Source organism: Podarcis vaucheri, assembly GCF_965113315.1.
Source record: "Podarcis vaucheri genome assembly, chromosome: 14".
Lineage (NCBI taxonomy): Eukaryota > Metazoa > Chordata > Lepidosauria > Squamata > Lacertidae > Podarcis > Podarcis vaucheri.
This window is the reverse complement of record NC_138752.1, coordinates 37405326-37425605: the sequence shown is the minus strand read 5'-3', so window position 1 is coordinate 37425605 and position 20280 is coordinate 37405326. Positions and strand designations below refer to the sequence as shown.

General features: G+C 44.2%; 2 protein-coding genes across 3 annotated transcripts in view; one reads left to right on the top strand and one right to left on the bottom strand.

The window, feature by feature from the left end:
• The window catches only part of ABCA3 (ATP binding cassette subfamily A member 3), a 272379-nt gene that overhangs the window by 231996 nt on the left and 20103 nt on the right, over window positions 1-20280 (top strand). The gene's annotated exons all lie outside the window — the stretch shown is intronic.
• Window positions 1-20280, bottom strand: part of PIGQ (phosphatidylinositol glycan anchor biosynthesis class Q) — a 31405-nt gene that overhangs the window by 5794 nt on the left and 5331 nt on the right. For both annotated transcript variants that reach the window (XM_082199104.1, XM_082199103.1), the window contains exons 2-7: window positions 18171-18871; window positions 13194-13325; window positions 11041-11161; window positions 5700-5826; window positions 4559-4712; window positions 1653-1764 (exon numbers count right to left, since the gene is read on the bottom strand). In XM_082199104.1, coding sequence (XP_082055230.1) covers window positions 1653-1764; window positions 4559-4712; window positions 5700-5826; window positions 11041-11161; window positions 13194-13325; window positions 18171-18844 — 1320 coding nt within the window. In that variant the 5' untranslated portion in view covers window positions 18845-18871. The remainder of the gene's footprint in view (window positions 1-1652; window positions 1765-4558; window positions 4713-5699; window positions 5827-11040; window positions 11162-13193; window positions 13326-18170; window positions 18872-20280) is intronic.

The following is a 20280-nucleotide window of genomic DNA, read 5'->3' as shown; positions in this document are numbered from 1 at the left end:
ACGCGGGTTGCGAACATGCATCCCACACGGATCACATTCGCAACCTGAGCGTTCACTGTACATCCATATGAACCTATCTGGAGCCTGCAATCATAATCCGATGCCCTTCTTCCTGTGCCTCCTCCATGAGAGGTTCGAAGGGTGGCAGCATGGGCATGGGTCTTTTCTGCAGTGGCTCCCCGTTGGTGTTATGTTCTCACCAGGGCGGTTCGGCTGGCACCTTCATTATACACCTTTAGGTGCCAGGCAAAAACATTCCTCTTCAACCAGGCCTTGGGCTGATTGACATCCAATGCCCTTTTAAATGTGTTGTGGGAGGGGGAAATAGTGGTTTGTTTTTGGTCTTACTTTTATTATATATTTTGTGTTTTTTATATTGTAATCTTATGTTGTGAACCGTCCTGAGATCTATGGATGAAGGGTGGTAGACAAATTTAATAAATAATAAATAATGATAAATAATGATAACGATAATAATAACAAACACTTGGAGGGTGTGAAGCAGGGCCAGTAGGGCTGGGCAGGGAGTGTGTGGTCCCGGGGTCAGACAGAGAGGCTTGGAAGGGCACATTCAGCCCCTGAACCTGAGGTTCCTGAACTCTGATATAAAAGATCGTCAGTTGACGAGAACAAGAAACAACTTGGTTTAAAGCACTTCTCTTGCCACCCTCCCACCCCCCAGGAAGGACTGAACAGCAGTGGCCTCCTTGGCCAACTCTAGACTGAGAAGAACCTGACAGCCCTCAGACAAAATTCAGCAGCACGCTCTGCTTAAGCAGATCTCCAAAGCTCAGAGAGACAGCAGCAGAAGCTGGAAGGAATATTTGCATCTTGCAACCCCCACCCCCAGCAATCTCTTGTCTCCTGGCAGACAAAGGAGTAAAACAGAGGTAAGGAAGTTCAGCCCTAGCTTCCTCACTTTCCCTGCTTTGTTTGAAAGCAGGGTTGGGGATTGCGGGGACCCAGCCTCCACACTGGTCATGCTGTTACCTTGACATTTTGTAAAAGGTAAGAAGCAGATAGAGCCACCCCCCCACCCCACTTCAAAACATTATCCACATCCTGATGGGAATGTGTGGGCCCAACTCCATCTGATGTGAATTAAATGGAGCCTTTTAATAGAAACACAAAGCAGCAGGTAACTATGGCAACACTGTGGGGTATGGTTGTAATTATTTGGTGTCTTTTACTCAAATTGCTTCCCCCCCTCCCCACCCGCCCTTATCACTCCAGCGCTCTGACTTGTATGGCACCAGGCATCTGCCAAAGGAGTCTCTCAGGGATTAGGCCCCCTTCGGCTATAATTGCCTGAGAGCCAGGCAGAAAATTGGCCGGCGGAGAACAGTGAGATTCAGGGTTGAGTGATACACAGGGAGGCCGTGCCTGGCCATTGTATGGGCAAAGAGGAAGGTTGGGACTGAATGTTCCTGATATGCACCAGCATCCACATGCACAAAAGGTTGAATTGCAGCTCTTTCTGCCAATACACCTACAGATGCACAGCTGGTGACAAACAGCAAACCATTGGAAATAATGCCAAATTAAGCCCTTTGCAGATGCACCACGGGGAAGGGGAGGGGGTGAGTGTGCACATGCAAATCCACATGGAAACACAGAACCATCTCCCTCCCAGACACCCTGAAAACCCTCACCTGGTCCAAGTCGTAGGAGCAGGAGTCCACGCGTTGCCTCAAGACGTTCCACTTCTTCCCACGGAACAAGCGCCACAGTGACGACAAGCCATAGATTTTGAGGCAGTAGAGCCTGGGTCCAGAGAGGGGGAAAGCGCAAAATCGTGACTGATAGAAAATACCTCTGTCCACCCCCAAAAGTACCTTTAGGGGCTCTTGCTTCAATAGGGATCTCCTCAGCCAGCTGTCTAACCATGAGGTTCATTCCTTCTTGTGAACCACCCTGAGTTCTTTGGATGAAGGGCAGTATATAAATTAATTAAATAAATACATAAAATTCCAATGGCAGCTTTCTTTGTTCCTGGGCTGGGCACCCCACTGCACATCTGGCAAGGCAGGATGTTTACTGGAGAAAGCCAGGTCTCTTTCTCCACCAGCTCATGTAAGGTGACAGTGAGGCCCAAAGGCAGAGAGGTTGAGGCAGGGGAACAAACGCAGCCTTTCAGGCTTAGCTATCCAGCCCTCACCAACCATGTTCTATGCCTTCCTTGAATGCTTCTACCTGGCTGGAATGAGTGTGAAAATGCTTTTTGCTCGCCCGGAGGGAGAGCTGAGCATGTGTGCAAATCCCTGACTTTGGTGTGGCTGGAAACACTGCCCACTGCATGAAATGCCCTGTCCACCTTATGACATGCAGCCCCTGGAAGGTTGCCTACAAGTGAATTCTGGAAAAGGATCTTGGCTCTTGCGGTAAACAAGTATTCTGCATCTACCAAACTTGTACCCTAGAACCTATCTTGGAATGCTCAGGAGTTGAGGGGGTGTTTCAATAGGCCAGTAGTCCCTGTGGAAAAGGTTTTCTGAAGACTGAAGTTTGAAAACTTAGTAGGCTTCAGAACAGGAACACGGAAAGCTGCTTCACACTGCGTCAAAGTACTGATCCATCGAGGTCACTGTCTATAATGACTGCCAGCATCTCCCGGGGTTTTCAAAACAGAAGCTTTTCCCAGCCCTGCGGGAAGGTGCTGCCAGGGACAGAACCTGGAACTTTCTGCAGGCGAAGTAGATGCTCTACCACTGATTTATAGTCCTACCCCCTTTCAGAACCAAAATTGCTTTCTGAAATTAATGAACAGATATATCCATCTTTCTCATTTTTCCTTTTCTTCCCTCATCTTTCTTTGTCCTACAATTTACTTCTCTCTCTTCTGCCTCTGATTTTCTAATAAAGAAGAAAAGAAGGAAGGAAGGAAGGAAGGAAGGAAGGAAGGAAGGAAGGAAGGAAAGATGGTGATGATGCTACTGGTATCACCCATTTTAAGCCAGGACATGAGCAACTTATAGGCCCAGCTCACCCAATTGAAGACTTTTGCTGTATACCAGGCCCAGGCCTCCTGTGCATAACTGTTTTTAAAGCAGCCACTTCCCACTCCTTATAACCCTAACCCTTATAAGTCATCAGGATGGATCTCTGGCATCCAAGTTCACCTGGAGAGTTGCTAATTGGGTTCTGGGAATGAACCACCTAAAAGCTTCCTCCTTGGTGGAATCAGTTTTGCAAGTAAAACTTCTGGCCACCCAGCCCAATGCTCCTCCTGCACCAAATGCTCTCTGCAGCTCTGACAACCTTATACTCCCAGTCTCCCGCAGCCCAAGAAAACGCTGCCCTTTTATTCCCCAGCATGGTATCCTTATGAGAACTTGCTTTGTTTCCCTGGGCTTCTTTTCTCCAATTGTCCTCCTTGTCTTTGGATACAAAAGATGCAGCAGAGAACATTTTGTTTGGAAAGGCTATGGTGAAAGTAACCCTGACGTATTGGGTATGAAATGTGATATGCGCTGTGCATACACATTCTCCCCGTTTTTTCCTGTTTGTGACAGTAAAGAGTGCAGCACCCTCTGGTGGGCCAGACAAGTGCAGAAGGCTAGGAAAAAATATATTTTACCTGGGACCCTGGAAAGATGCTATCAGTCAGAGGAGACACTGCTTGCCTAGATGGACTCTGAAAAAGCTCGCTTCGTATGTTCTCTTCCATCCCCCCCCCCCACTGTGAAAGGTGACACAGCATGCTGACTATCCCACAGATATTCTTTGGTGCATAGTTCTTAACCAGTGGGTTACCAGTGCCCCCCCCGATGCTGTTAGACTCCAGCTCCCATCAGCCCCAGCCAGGATGATGGAAACTAGTTCAGCAACCTCTGGAGAAGCACAGAGTCCCCCAACCCTGCTTTATAATAACTAAATTACTTGGGTATCATTGAGACTTCATAGCTCACACTCTTCAGAGTTCACATTACACCAACACCTGATACATTGTACAAGGTGTTTTACAATCTTTGGCCTAGTTCAGAGACACAACAATCCTGATTGAATGAGCCATGATTTGTGGGACTAGGAACGAGCCTTGTGCCCACACACTCTCTTGCGTGCCTTCATCCAACATTACTCAGTTTTCTAAAAACACACTTTTCTGTGACCTTTGTATTAGGAAACTGCGGCTTGAGTGATCCTTACAAACTAGGATACCAAACTATGGTCTGATAATCTGGTTTTCAGGAACCTCATTTTCCTGGCTTGCTTGTACATGTAAACTGTGATTTAACAACCCAGCAAGTACTGAATTAAGATTAGCAATAGAAGGGAGGAAATGCATGGGCACATGCTCATTCCTGATCTGACAAACCATGTTTTGTTGGATGGGGCCATTATGTCTGAATCAGGTCAATATCTGGTTCATATTTTTCACAGTTCAGAGTGATCAGTCTCCACATTGTAAAGTTGGAGAAGATACCTGCCCAAAGGCCTCTCAGTGATCTCTTGAATGGTGAGATATAATCTCAGGCCTTACATGCTGGTGAGTAATGAGTTCACAGTGGTTCTTAGCACATGGGCATATGCCCAGCTGCAGCAGATAAACCACACCCACCTGGCTCCATAGACATAGAAACAGTAGATGTGAAAGGTCATGAGTGCAATGATATCAGAGACGATGGAAAGGGCCACTGTCAGGCCTAGACAGGCTGATAAGCCAACATGCCAGAGGATCATCTCAATGAAAGGAGACATCAGATGGATATAACCTGAAAGAAAGAAAAAGAAAGAGCAACACTGAAAAGAATATCACTTCTGTTCATTGAGAGGCTTCTGAAACACAGAAGGAAACCAATGTAGCATCAAAATATCCACCCCCCACCATCTTCCTCAAAAGGCTAAGGACAAAACCCAAACGTCTCATGTACTCTCTTCTCCAAGGGGTGACCCCCCTAAGGCAATCTTCCCCAACCAGGTGCTCTCCAGATGTTTGTGGGCTACAACTCCTGTCAATCCTGATCAATAGCCATGATGGCTGGGCTAAAACATCTGGAGGACACTGGGTTGTGAAAGATTGCCATATAGGTTTGCATGGCTCTTAATATGTTCATTCAAAGCACAAATCCCAGTAAGCACACATTACCCTTTTGCCTGATTCGCATGGCAGGTGCATTTCAGCCTGCCCACATAAAGGAAGTAGAGTGGTGCATAGTTGATGAACAGCATCCCTGCAACTGATTTAGTTAAGCACAGGACAAGGATGGAACAGATTTGGCTTAATTCTTGAGTGGCTCACTTCCAAATTCACTCTGTCCACGGAGTATAAGCACATTTGGCCACAAAAGCTGGCCTCCTCGTGGATGGACAGGCTCTATATTAGTCTTTGCCATTCCAGTGCCCTCCTGAAACATTGGACTACAACTTCTGCATGATTTGCCTTGTATCTTGGGTCCTTTCAAATGCTACCAGAACGTGGCAATTTTGCTGGCTTCGCTAGTTAATTTGGGGAAATCTACTTCTCCAAAAGATCAGTCTTTCTGCAATAAGGAAAGTGATGAGGAAATGCAATGAAAACGGTCTGACAGCACTTGCTCTGATGCAAAGTCATTTGCAAACAAATCAGGAAGAATGCTAAAAAAGCAGGTCACCTGGATATGACCTTACTTTAAAAGTGAAAGTAAAATCCTTTGCATTTGGAAAAGTTCACAAAATTCTTTCTCTCGTTTTAAATCACAGGTAAACGCAGGTGCACTTACTAATCCAAAGGTGAATGTGATAAAGGAAGAACCGCCCCAACACTTGGTCCAGAGCTCTGTTCATTTTCAAACCAGCTGGCACACCCATCAGCCACTGCAGAAGGTCCTGGAGCTGCTGGGCCACATGCTACCATAAAGGATAAAACAGCTGGGGTTAGCAGAAAGCTGTTCTGTTGTGTGTGCAACGTGCTCCCCGCAAAAAGATGAGATCATCTGAAAGATTCTGTTACTCTTTCCTTTGTGGAAGGAAAAATAATGTTTTCATGGTTGTACTGGAAACATTCAGCTTGTTTGGAGTACACAGTGAGATTTGTTGGTGGTAATGGATTTAATTTTTCCATGTTGTGGAGGGAAAAAGTTGTTTGATAGTATAAAATGAAGACCACATTTCCAGAAACTGGATCACCAGTTGGCGAGTCAGCAAAACATTCAGCAGCAGAGGACAGCATCTGGTCTTCAGAAAAAGAACATTGCACAGTAAAGAACATCTTAGAAAGAGCTATGTGTGCAAATTAAGGCAAACAGAATGGATACTTGGGTAAAGTCCATCAACATCAGTGGGCTTAAGAACACACCATTCAGTAGACTTGCAAAAGACAGGGAAACAGGAAAGTTACCGTCATGGGAATGAACGCCAGAGGGGACAGGAAAGGGGCATTAGAAATAATTTATCAGGGCCTGACACGTTTCAAATGGTAGGAGTCTTACAAGAGAACACAAGAAGAAGAGCCCTGCTACATTAGACCAAAGGCCAACCTAGGCCAACATTCTGTTCTCACAGTGAAACCATATGCCTATGGGAAGCCCATAAGCAGGACACACGTGCAATAGATCTCTCCTGCTTGTGATCCTAAGCAACTGGCCTTCAGAAGCATATGGCCTCCCATAATGGAGTTAATATAGCCATAATGACTAGGAGTCATTGAGAGTCTTCTCTTTAGTGAATTTGTTGAATCCTCTTTTAAAGCTTTCCATGTTGGTGGTCATCACTACATCCTCACATAGCAAATTTCATAATTTAACTATGCATGGGGTGAAGAAGTATTTCTTTTTGTTTTAGTTGACTTCTGAATGAAATTCAAGAAGAGAACAGACAATCCTGCATGCTATCTGACCTTTGAGGTATCATATTTCTTTCATCCTCAGTCTTGCAAATAGCCACATGCCTGGTTGCCTATGGTTGGTTGAAATGACCTCCAAACCGGGCAGGATTCCCCACCCCCCACCCCCCAGTATTTGGTTTTCTATTTTCTTTCCCATAATGACTAACACGAGGAAGTGTAGTAACATGTATGGGGAATAAATACTTATTGTGCACTTATTTCCAAGGCTGATAAATAAAATAATATATTGAACATGTCATATATATATATATATATATGCTTTCGTAGATTTTCACGGGTACAGGAATGCAGGTTTTGGTGTCTTCGGGTGTCTTCCCGTGTAAGAGTCGGGGTGTCTGTGCGACGTTTCGACGAGGTCTCACTCGTCATCTTCAGGCTGGTGCTTTCGGCTTCTTGTTACTGGAACAGAGCAGAGTCTGGTGTTTGAGTTCCTATAAATATTTATAGGAACTCAAACACCAGACTCTGCTCTGTTCCAGTAACAAGAAGCCGAAAGCACCAGCCTGAAGATGACGAGTGAGACCTCGTCGAAACGTCGCACAGACACCCCGACTCTTACACGGGAAGACACCCGAAGACACCAAAACCTGCATATATATATATATATATATATATAATAGTTGCCTTTTCTCAAGTGTACCTGATAATTCAGAGTCTCTTAAGATTCTTTGAAAATGCATGGAACACTCTACTGGGAATCCCAGAGACCAACCTTTAGAAATCTGCTACCCTTCAGAGACAAGCACATTGTTTTACTTACAGCAAGTGTTCTATTTACAGTCAAGTACAGCTCATGCCTAAAGACATACTCCCAAGATAAGTAGTTCTGCTCTACTTATCAGCTGACCTAGAGACATTTATGAAGGGTATTCTGCAATTAATCTGGAGCCTCAATAGTGGCAGATAAGGATTCTTTCCTTCGTTAAATATTTCATTGTCTTTAAACCTTCATCTGAAGCATCAGTGATGGATACAGCTAAGCTGGATTTTTGTTTAAGTAGCAAGAACAATTATCCTGGGATGGGCTTAGCAGCCAAGTTTTATGTCTACACCGAAGGCCACTTGCTACATTACCCTTTGTGTTTCCAGAAGTGGCTATCATGTCGTTGCCATCAGCCCTTCGACTGCTCAGCACCTCTGGGTTTTGATGCTGCTTGAGTAGAGCTAGCTGGCAATACTTTATCGGAGTGGACCATCACATCTGAGGTGCCTGGGATGGAGTTGGGTGTACAGCACCCATGTCTTCTTTACAACTTATGACCTTCACACAGCACAAAGTTAAATTGTGGCATTCACTATTACAAGAAGTAGTGATGGCCACAGACTTGGACTACCAGTTGCTAGGAATTTCAGGTGGAGAGAGTGCCTCTTGTGAGCTTCCCATAATGGATTTCTGGTTGGCCACCATGAGAACAGGATGCTAAACTAGATGGCTGCTGGCCTGATCCAGCCTCATAATGCTTCCTGGGGAAAGAAAATCACATCTGTGCCTCCTGCTAGCCCCACATTGCACTACCACGTTGAAGTGACAATGGATCTGCTATGCAGATTCTACACCCCACTCCTCAAACATGCAGCTTTGGTAGCACACTATCCTTCCAAACACCGTCTCTACAATATTCTAGTGCCACCCTGCTATTACCTACTGTAAAATTCAACAAGGGAAGAATCTGTGTGCTTCTGGCCACGAGACGGAAATGGCAGGAAGAGAATTGCAAAATGGCATGGAAAACTCATCTATACTGAAAGAAAAGAAGAGACAAGCACAGGAAATCCTTTCAAGGTATTTAGTACTCAGGAGCCCTCCTGTGATGATGCTGTCAAGTGGCACAGCTGTTGTGAAGGCAGCAGAAGGCTGATGGCGCTGGTGGAGGAGAGCCTGGTATAGGGTCTAGTGACAGGAGAGACTGAATGCTGAATGCTAAATGAACCGAGCATTTGGCTTCAGATCTCTAGTTTCTATGATTTATGAACTTGAGGTTATCTCCATGTTTGCCACACAGCATTTGGCATTCAAGATTCAGCCACAGGCTAGAGCAGTTTTCATTAATAACCAAACTGACTGTGCCATCTCCCTCGGTTTCGCTCCCATCTGAGGCCTGGCTGGCTAGGATCCAGGGCTGATCTGTGCCACCGCTGACTTCCACTGACTTGCTGTTCCAAAGGGAAGCGCAAGACACTTTAGAAACAGATCTCATATAATATTTAGAGCATCCACTGGAATTAAAGATTTAAACATCCAAGATAGAGGAAAGCTATTTTGTGGCATGGCACGTGTTTGAATCTCTTGGTGCCTGCAGCTTTGCATGTCTGTCCACAGGATTGAAGATCCATAAAACTGTGGTTTTCAACTTAGCCTAGTATGAAACCCACAGTGCTTAACCATTTTGGAAAGGATCAGAGGTGGGGAACCCACAGCCTGAAATAGACTATGTCTTTAGCTGCAGTCATTCATATTAAGCATGCCTGACAATGAAAGGATTCAGGGCTGGTCTGAAAAATGCTGGGGCCTGGGTTGGAATATCTCAAAAGTATCTTCTTACCCAGTGGCTAACAAGGGGCACAACTCCCACCAGACCCAGCAAGTATGGTCAATGGCGAGGAATGATGGGGATTGTAGTTCAGCAACATCTGACGGGCCAAAGGTCCCACATACCTGCACTAGAAGGTCTGTCCGCACAAGCTCCATTGAGTGTACATGGGGGCTGTACTTCTTTTGGAAGCAGGTAATGCAAATCATATTCAGTCAACCCAAAGTCTAATCAGATGGAGACTTGCCTTTGCAAGTTGCCAGCTTTTAGACAGCTCTTCAGAAAAGAGATGTAGGAGAAGCCTCGTTAAATGTCTGACCCTCAGCCCTCATGTGGTCCTTGGCCTACTTTCATGCTGGTATTGAGAAAAACATTGGCTGGGGGGGGGAGGGAGGCAGAGAAAGAAGTGGAGGGATGGGACCTGCCCATCTTCAGTTCTGGCACAACCCGTTTTGGGCTCTGCTCCTGCCCATTTTACACTCCGGCTCCACCCACCTCTAGTAGGCAGCCTTGAGAAATCACCACCAAGAGACTGCATCTCTCAATGACCAAAAAGAAAAAGAAGATTTCCCACCCTTGCTTTTGCCGCACAAAAACGGGCCATTGCCTAGTAATTTCTTTGTAAAGCAGCTATACTGCCAGATTCTGTAGGACTCAATTCCAGTCTGGGCTGAACGGTTCATTAAGAGAAAATGAGGGGAGACAGAAAAGCAAGAGAGCGCTAGTCATTTCTTTCACTGAATTTCAGGGAAAGGAACACTTAAATTAGGTCCTTGTTGTCACATGAACCTTATTTCCTAGGCAACTTTGCTCCATTCAGTGGCTGAAAGCAAACTTGCACCATAAAGAGAGAGTGAGAGAGCAGGAGTTCCCAATGCGCCACCAAATGCTCAGGACTCATTCCAGAACTTCTTCTGCTGGAGGAAACTGATGCCAGGAAAAGCACATCTTGATTTTCAGATGCCAGGTTGAACCTGCAGTGCAGGCAGTTGATTGCCTCCATGTGTGGCATCATTGGAAAAGGAGGAGAGAGGCAGAAGGGTCTCTCAGCAAGGTGATTAATACTCAAGTGTGTGTTTTGTGCTATGTAGGGTTGCTATAAAATAGACACGGACAACTGTCTTCTCTAGAAACTGTAGAAGGTAGAATAAATATTTATTTATTTAAACCAGGGGTGGGGAATGTGAGGCCCAAGTGCCAAATGCGGCCTTCCAAACCTCTGTATCTGGGCCCTGGAACTCTCCCCAAACTGCACCGCTGTGATTCTTGCATTGCAGAGAACAGGACTAAATGACTCTTTGGGTTCCTTCGAACTCTACAGTTCTATGATTCTGCACATCCTCACTGCACTGCTAGTGTTTATGATTTATGGATTTATTACCCAGTCTTCACCCTAAGGTCAGGTCAATACAATTTAAAATACAACACTAAAACCAGTTAAAAACAAATTACAACCACAGGAAGAGTGAGGGTTGGGGTAGGGTGTCCTAAAAATACAGGTCCCAGATGTCAAAGACCAGGGTAAAGAGATGAAGAGGTGTGTCTTCAGTATACAATGAAAACCGTATAATGAAAGTGCCAGACACACCTTGGCAAGTGACCCATCACCATATTGGAGCTGATGTCATTTTTAGTTAATCCTTACAGTGCTGGCCTCAGGGGTATGAGGCTCAGCCAAAAACTTACATCAGCCATTGGAACAAGGGCATTGGCAAGATGACCAATTCGATTCTTCTGGTACAGCCAGGACATCAGTAGTATCCCAAGAGTCATGTCAATCAGAAGAGAAAGAAATATGTTGGCTTTTCTGAAACCAGGGTAGAAATAAATATATTCAGGTTCAAGGCAAGAAAGGAATGGCTAGATTTTTGGCAATCCATATTTTTTCTCTTAATATTGTTATTGTACTTAATGCTGTTATTGTAAACCATATTGTAATTAGTTCTTACTGAAAGGCTGTATATAAATGCTTTTAATTAATTAATTGCCTATAGAAAACAAACTATAGTTTAAAATTTCCAAAGAGGCAGGTAAAACCATGGCTTAGAGCTGCTTCTTTACTTACACCTCCAGGGGCTTCTGGAGGTTAAACAACAAAAGCAATGATGCTTGTCAATTCAGACATTACACCAAGCCACAGCACTAACCATGGTTTGAAGTGGGTTTGCAAACCATGCTTTCTGGTTCTTGGGACTGTCAGCTGATCCAAATGATGGTTTCCCAGTTCAGACTTTACACTAACTCAGCATCCACCAACCTGGCGATTTCATGATGTTTTGGAGTACAATGCCCATCAGCTTCCTATGGCTGTGCCGGCTGGGGCTGATGGGAACCATAGTCTAAAATGTGTAGAGGGCACCAGGCTGGCAAAGGCTGTATTGACTCAAGCTCTGACAGCCCAGCATCACTCAGCACTGAGGCAGGCACAGGGGTCAATTCTGATAAACCTATTTGCACACCACCATTATGAGGAAAGACTGCAGCTCACTGGTAGAGTATTCACCTTGCATGCGGAAGGACCCTGGAGAGCTGCTGTCAGTCAGTGTACATAATACTAAGCTACATGGACATAATGGGTTTGACTCAATACAAGGTATCAGATGTTCCAACAGCTGCATTATGCCAGCAGATCCTGTATGCATCTGGTAGAGTGGTCCACGGGACTGGATCGGTTCATTCAGTAAAGGTAAAAATATACTTTTTGGATTGGTTTTTCGGAGCTAAGAAGATTCAAAACTCAAAAAACCCAAAGTGATTCAACCAGCAACAACAACAACAGTCAAATAAAAATATAAGGCATACAATGTAGTCTTTGGGTCATGAAATGCTGGATGTTCTCAAGGGGGTATCTGAGGTCACTGCAGCTGGGGAAGGAGCAGAAGGTAGGCGCTGGTACAAATATTTCCAACAGCTGCGTCAGTGCTTGCCAGGCTTGTTTCCTGGGCAACCTCTTTTTTTGCTAGACAGAAATGGAAGTTGTGTGGGTGGGAATATGGGGACACACATAAAAATATGTTCTAATCTAAAACTCTCAGGTGCAGCTGTATGGACAATAAGTATCATGGAACAGAAAGGCATTTCCGGAAAAAGAGCAAAGCAAACAGACAGCAATTATATTTTGGACAATGGGAAAGTAGTCTTCCACCTCACTCATAACCCCCCCCCCCAAAGTCAGCCCTAAGCATTTCTGTGCTATAGTTAATCAACATATCTAAGTTGAGCAAGGCCATGAAAAAGAGTGGTGGCTGGTCCATCAGGGTACATGGTACACACTCACTCTGTCTTTAGCCAGCCTCCACCTGCCTGCCTTTACTTTGAACAGGCCCAGAGGGTGGCACTGCCTCTTCCTTCTTAACCTCAGCACTGCCATTGTAGAACTCTGCAGGGGGGAGGATGGGGACAAAACTAGAATTAACTGGTTTTGTCTGCCATTGGCTCTGCCTCTGCCTCCTGTTGGCCACCCAACCTTCCATCCTACCAGTCCCAATGGCCACCAGATGACACAGTGCTCCTGGCTTTTAAGATGTCAATAGTTATTGCTTACAAATGTCCACATCTTTCTTGAATGCTGTAAGGGCTGGAAACAGGCTGGGTTCGTGAAGTTGGGTTTGCCTACCAGCTTGTCACAGATCAGCATATACAAGAAGGAAAGAGAGAAAGAATATCCCACTGGGCTGTGCCAGGGCGCTTGGGCATGTTTGGAGTAGTTATTTGGTTCCTGGGCAATACTACTAATAGGAACTGTGAGAGGTTTTTAATGAATCGCATAGTTTGTTTTGATGTATTTGGACACAGACCTGTTCACATCTACCAGGAGAATTCCCACCTCCAGGCCTTACCTCATTAGCTGAGTCTGATTTGGAGCCTTCCGCCTGCTACTGATAATTTGGAGGTGCTGCAGCCGGTGCCCCAGCTGCTCACAAGTTGACAGCTTGCTCCAGATGAAAGACAAGGGCCAAAACGTCAACACTCTAGATTTGAAAACAAAAAAAGGCAAAAATGTCAGTCAATGAAAATGATTGTGCAAGATTCCCAGGACTCCCCATGCTTCTTCAGATGGAAACACCTGAAAATTCTGAAATGCTGCGGGATCACATTATAATGCCTTTACATCCAGAATCCATGTCTTCTCCACACCCCTCAACCAGCCATTTGGGCCTCCATGGAAGGAGATCTCTCATGAATGAACAAGTTCACATGCCACCAGATTGGATTTGCACTGTTACACATTCCCATTGTTACCTGGTTGGCTGTCACACAAGTGTATCGGCTCAAAGGCATCAGGAATAACCATTAAGCTGGTAAAAGCCCAGCAGAATTCATGGTGGGCAGCCCTTGAGGCCTTTTCAGCTACCCTTCACAAAAGGTTTGTCAGGTTCAAAGCCTCAGAGCTCATCTCTGTCTGCCCCACCCTGGACAGTTGAGGAGCATTCCCAGTAAATGCAGTGCAGCGCAATTCTCCACTCACATTCCCCGAATTATTATCCACTTTGCTGCAGCCCACCACCTTGGAGCGAAATGAACGCACATCCGTTCAATTGGCCTGCCTGGTAACAACATCTGAAGTGACAGAGGAAAGAAAGTGTCGCTTGTTGATTGCTCTGAAGACCCAATGGGTGGCGGCAGCCTAGGGCTAACTGCTCTTCTTGGCGACATAAATAGGGAGACACACAAAGTCATGTAGGAAAACATAATTTCCTTTTAATATTTCCTTTTATTTCAAAATTACAGTCTGCAGGACCTTATTTTACCACAAGGGAATTCCAAAGCACAAAATAGAAACAGAAGTATGGAAAATGTTGTGCGTGGGGTTTTTTTGTTTGTTTTGTTTTACATTTTTAAATCTAATATCTAGGGTTGCAACCTTCAATCAGTTTAATTAACTATATAGGAAACTGTTAAACTTAATGATGAATAATCTGGAATTAGCAACCATTTGAATATGACACCAGATTATTCAGGATGGTATAATCCTAAACAGACTACGAGGAGCTCTAAAGTGCTTTTCAGATAATGGCTTTGCTAGTGGCATGCTGCACTGTAGAAAAAACTTAAGTGTCTCTTTTTTTTGGGGGGGGGAGAAACTAACCCATTTCCACCTGAGAACACAACTAGGCCTTCTGAATTATTTAATCCAGGATTAAGATTTCTGTTCAATATTTTAAATGCAGAGCAGAAAGACTAGCAGGATTTACCTAGAAACTCTTCAACCCATGTTGCTTTTCATGGAGAATGTGATTACATTTGTAAAAAACGTATCTCCTTATTAAACAGCTTCCCATTTAAGGCTTGTGATATTATATATCTTCTGTTTTATTCCTTATCGGCATTAGTTTCTGCAACATTTATATAAAACTATTTCACATCCTGCAACACATTAAATAAATATGATAGCTCATGGAATTCTCCTTTATGTTTCAGTGACCAAAAAAGGCTTATTTGGCCTGGATATTATTCCAGAAAATTCATACAATTTTCTGGTAATACAAAAAGTAAAAAAGAAAAAAAAGAGTAAATTCTGTGTAACAGCAATACAGTGGTACCTCGGGTTACAGACTCTGCTAACCTAGAAATATTACCTCGGGTTAAGAACTTTTCTTCAGGATAAGAACAGAAATTGTGCTCCGGCGGCGCGGTGGCAGCAGGAGGCCCCATTAGCTAAAGTGGTGCTTCAGGTTAAGAACAGTTTCAGGTTAAGAACAGACCTCCAGAACGAATTAAGTTCTTAACCCGAGGTACCACTGTATGTTTATTTAGCCAGCCAACGTATCACAAAATAGTGTGCAAGCATTTCAGTTCTCCCGAACTCTTATCTATCTATCTTCATTATAACTAGCCTGAAGGAGGGTTCTGGAAAACTTTTTTTTAAAAAGTATACTATTTTGTTAACTTAATAAAGGTATTGCCCCAACATAGATTTTGCAATTTGGTGGGAAACTGATAGAGAACCACATTTGCAGTTTAGGGGTGGAAGGCTCCCTCATCCTTGGATTTGGAGTTTGGATTTGATATCCCGCCTTTCACTCCCTTTAAGGAGTCTCAAAGCGGCTAACATTCTCCTTCTCTCTGACACTATAAAATAATGAATGCCCATCAATCTGTTCTTTGAATTTTATCCAATGTCAGTCATACCCAGAGTATGCCACAAGGTGGTGCTAAAGAGCAGGATATAGTTCAATGTAGTATGGGGGGGGCTCCTGTGAGATAGATTTCTATACTTATATTGGCATCCATTTATAGTGTGGTTTCATTTAATTTTCCAAGCAAAAGCTGAAATTTTCTGCTTCAATTGAAAAGCTGCATTACAAGCATCATATAGGAATGGTGTCTATACTACTTATGGCACACCCTGTTTCAGTGTCTATACTGTCTTAAACTGTTTTTAATTTTTGTGATCCACCCTGGGACATGCTAATGAAGGGCAGGTCATGAAATAAATAAATAATAGGCCAGCAAAGTTGTGTGTGCAGTCCAATATCCTCTCGTGTGACTTGCAGCCTGCTCTCCAACTTCTTGCATAGGGAAGGGTCTTCCCATTCACCCAAATAAGGTAGACAGGAGGCCTCCCAGAGAGTAAGCAGGGATTCAAGGGGTCCCAGCCAATTACAGACCACTTGATTCCCTGCAGCTCCATGATCTGACCTTCAACTAATGCTCCACTGAGCTGCTAGAAACTGGTCACATCCAGAACGGCTGTAACTGCTTTAGCTCTACCCAGTGCTTTTTTATTTTATTTTTTTTAATGTTTAGGTGTACTCTCATTTTGACTCAAGAAAACCACCATTTTATAGTTCAAATCGGGGAAAATAAATACAGTAAATGGGCAAAAGTAAAAAGATTCACAAAATGTTTAGGGGTATGCATATTCCTGCGTAGCCCCAGAAAAAAAGCACTGGCTCTACCTATTACCTCTGGTAGCAGAGATTCATCTGCATGCACAAGAGTTTGACACAAAACCTCCATTCCTGCCCCAGTGTTCCCCGCAGGCATTTGAAGACATGCTGAAAGCTACAAGTTTTACACATCAGGCAGAAAGTATGAAAAAGCTGGCTGTAATATTTCATGACAGTATTAGTCGGTTGGAAACCTGTTGAGGAGTTCTACTCTCTGTAGCCCGAGGCAACACTTGCTGCAATGGTTTGCTCATGAATGCTTTAGGTAACTAGTATCCAAATGGAATTAATCAAAGCTGCCCTTTGCCAGCTTGGAAACAATACTTCAATCCCCCGGTTTTGGCAGCACAACCTGATCTCACTTGAAGGCCTGCTGAGCTTTACAGGGGAGAGCTTTTAAACTTCACATCCATTCAGAATTACACTTGGCCATCCTCCAGAGGCCTTCCCATTGAAAACAGGGGAAGAATTCAACATCAATGGCATTTCAACAGGGCTGGGGATTGGGGCAGCCATCTTCTGGCCATCTTCCCCCTCTTTAGCCTCTGTGTTGCCCCTTGTTGAACTCAGCAAGAGACAAATGTAGAACTAGTTAGCTCTGCCTATCACTGACCGTGGCTTCACCTCCTGTTGGCCTCCCTGCCTTCCGATCTTCCAGTTCTAACAGGCACCAGCTGCCACCGGAGTCTACATTTACACAACAACCACTTTCACAGCAGGGACATCTACAGAAAACATCAAATGTGATCCATGTTCAGAAGCCAGGGAGCTCCAGCCCAATCAAGACTACCTGGGGCATGTACACTGGTGTTAAGGACACACTTCTTTCATTGACAGCTCTGACATGTGGCATGAAACGCAGGTGTTGTTGCCAGCGAATCAGTAAACACGAAACAGTGTTTCACAGCAGTTTCACAGTGCTACTGGATCCAGCTCTGTCATTGCAGGCTCAGGTAGCCTCAGTGGCTAGAAATGCCATTTACCAGCTGCGACTGGTTTGACAGCTATGGCCATCCCTGGGCCAGGAGAGCCTGGCCACAGTTGTTCATGTACTAGTTACTTCAAGATTACTGCAATGTGCTCCATGTGTGGTTTCCCTTGCACTTGATCCAGAAGCTGCAGTTAGTGCAGAATGCTGCAGCACGATTGCTGATGGGAGTGAGGCCTTGTCAGCATATGACACCTGTGCTCAGAGGTCTGCTCTGCTTGGTGATCTGCTATCGGGACGAGTTCAAGGTGTTACTATTAGTATATATAGCCCTTAACAACTTGGCACCAGTTTACCTGCGAGATTGCCTTACCCCATATGTGCCCACTTGACTGCTTCAAGTGGCAGAATTGGCACTTTGCGCTGAAATAAATGTATTGTTGAAATAAATAACTAAACGTTGTAGATTAGTTTTGGTTTTTAACCCATTGTAAAGCAATTTCACCACTATACATTCCTAAACCCTAAACAACTTTACTGCTATACATTTGTAATTCCTAAACAACTTGGGCCCAAAGTATCTTAAGGATAGCCTGTTTCCTTATGCTCCACCTTGATCACTGAGGCCTTCTGATGGGACACTTTTTGTGGTCCCACATGTCCCTGGGCTTTGGATGGTACTTACCAGGGGCAGAGCCTTTAGTGTGAGTGGCATGTATTGATCTGTACATGTAAATTAAGATGGATGCATTGATGTTTACTGTATTGTTAATGTATTGTTAATGTGAATTGATGCCCCCCATTCCCCCCCCCCAATAAATTTGTGGGCATATGACTTTTCTGACAATATGAAGTCTGCACTAGGAAACTGACCAGGAAAAATATAATTTTGCATATCAAAATATTACACAGACATTTTAAAAAACCCAACTTTCTGATTTAAGTGATGCATAAACTGTGTTTGATTTTGTTCCTATTCATCCCACATAACATACCTGCTTTTGCAGACTCCACACACAAGTGAAAGTAGGAAAGTTATCAGCATACATGCAGGAACAGAGGCCTGTTTCAGCAGCTCCACAATAATACTGGCTTCTACTCCTTCTGACTGCCAGTGAGTGAGCTTGACAGGCCCCTCATCATACCTGTCCTTCATGAATAGTAACTTGCTCTTTGCAACCGTGTCAAACACGGCAACTAATTTGGAAGCCTCCACTGTCTTCTGATCAGAAGAAACAACCTGGTCCTGTGCGGGGTGAAGCTGCGACAGCATCACTTTACGCTGGTCATAATAAACCAAGATATTTTCATCTTCCTCATTGCCATTAGAGTCTTTCCAAGAGGCGGAACAGCTCCAAAACTTGCTTCCTTTCTCCTTGCTGAGTTGGATCCAGGGGTCATGTGAAAAAATGGTGCCAAGGTCTTCAAGGAACCTGTCCAAACTCTCTTCCTTTGCTTGCTTGGTTTTAGTCCATGAGCCCAGCACAGACAGCTTGACTTGCGTTGCATGTTGCATTTCAGAGAGATACTGCTTTACCTGACCAGGAATGAAAGGGAAGTGGATCACAGCCAGGATAACAGCGGAGTTCTGTTCTGGGATCCATCTTCCAACTAGAAGGCCACTTTCAGCTGCCGAGCAGCAAATGGGGAAGAATATCTTAAGCACCATGATCTGGAAGCTTGGAAATCAGAAAGCCTGGAAATAAAAGCACACATGCAAATAATGCTTAATACTTATGGATCGAAGCACAAGGGGCAAACCAAGACAGTGGTAATGTTAACTAAAGTTAAGAAACAGTGCTAGTGTCATTTGAAGATGGCAGAAGAATGGCAGGTATCTGGCCAGGTTTTGTAAAAACCAAAAGGTTTAAAAACAACTCTAAAAATTTAGTCAAAGCAACCAAATGAAACTCTATAGCCAGCAGAGGAATTTCCCCCCAGACATTTATGCTAACCATCCTAAGAACTGCCACAGTGTATCAGATTAATCATCCAAATTTGAAATCCAGTTGTGAGTTATACTTCAGAATAAGAAGTGTGTTTTACATATAGGAAAACATTTCATTTGATATGTACAGTGGTACCTCGGGTTACAAACACCTCGGGTTACAAACACTTCAGGTTACAGACTCCGCTAACCCTGAAGTAGTCCCTCGGGTTAAGAACTTTGCCCCAGGATAAGAAAAGAAATTGTGCGGCAGCAGCGAGAGGCCCCATTAGCTATAGTGGTACCTCAAGTTAAGAATAGTTTCAGGTTAAGAACGGACCTCCAGAACAAAGTTTGTAACCAGAGGTACCACTGTATTTATATTCTCATGTACCGGTACATCCTCAGATTGAGAACAATGAGGATCTACTCTAAGCCCCATTCCTGATGCACTGTGCTCATCATAACACAGTGCTAGAGCATCTACCATGCACACAGAAGGTCCCAGATTCAATCCTTGGTGTCTCCAAGTAGGGCTGGGAACGCCCATGCTGTAACTCCAGAGAGCTGCTGCTGGTCAGAGTAAACAACACTCACCTTGGTCGCCCAATGATCTGGCTTGGTGTAAGGCACTTTCCTATGCATCAATGCTCATGTCATTAAACTTCATTAGGTCAGTACTGGCAAACCTATTGACAACTTGTGGCTAAGGTTGTCAGCATTTTCTTGGGGAGGGTTGCTTAGCCAGTAAAGCTGTTTTCACCGCTTACATCCATGCCAGGAAAATGTTTCACCTGCTAACATTCTGCATTATAAGGCACAGCTATTAATTGTGCCTTGTATATAGGTTTTGCCACTCACCCTTCGCCTGTGCTTTGAACAGCAGCTTGATGCATACGCATTTAAAATGTGAAGGCTTTCCTACCACTTAGTTTCATGCTGCTAATTGGTTCAATTCGACCTTAAAGGCACAAGAACCAGGCCAGTAACAAAGGGCATGAGTCCACGTATATCCTGTGTGAGACTCTATATAAAGTAGTGCAGACTCCTCAGATGAAAGCCACTAAGGCAGGCATATATTGCATTATTTAGTTTTTTTAAATCACTCTGAAATCTAAGGTGACATCAACGTCTCAGTTTTTATACACAGAAATGAAAAATTGACCCTGGAACTAACT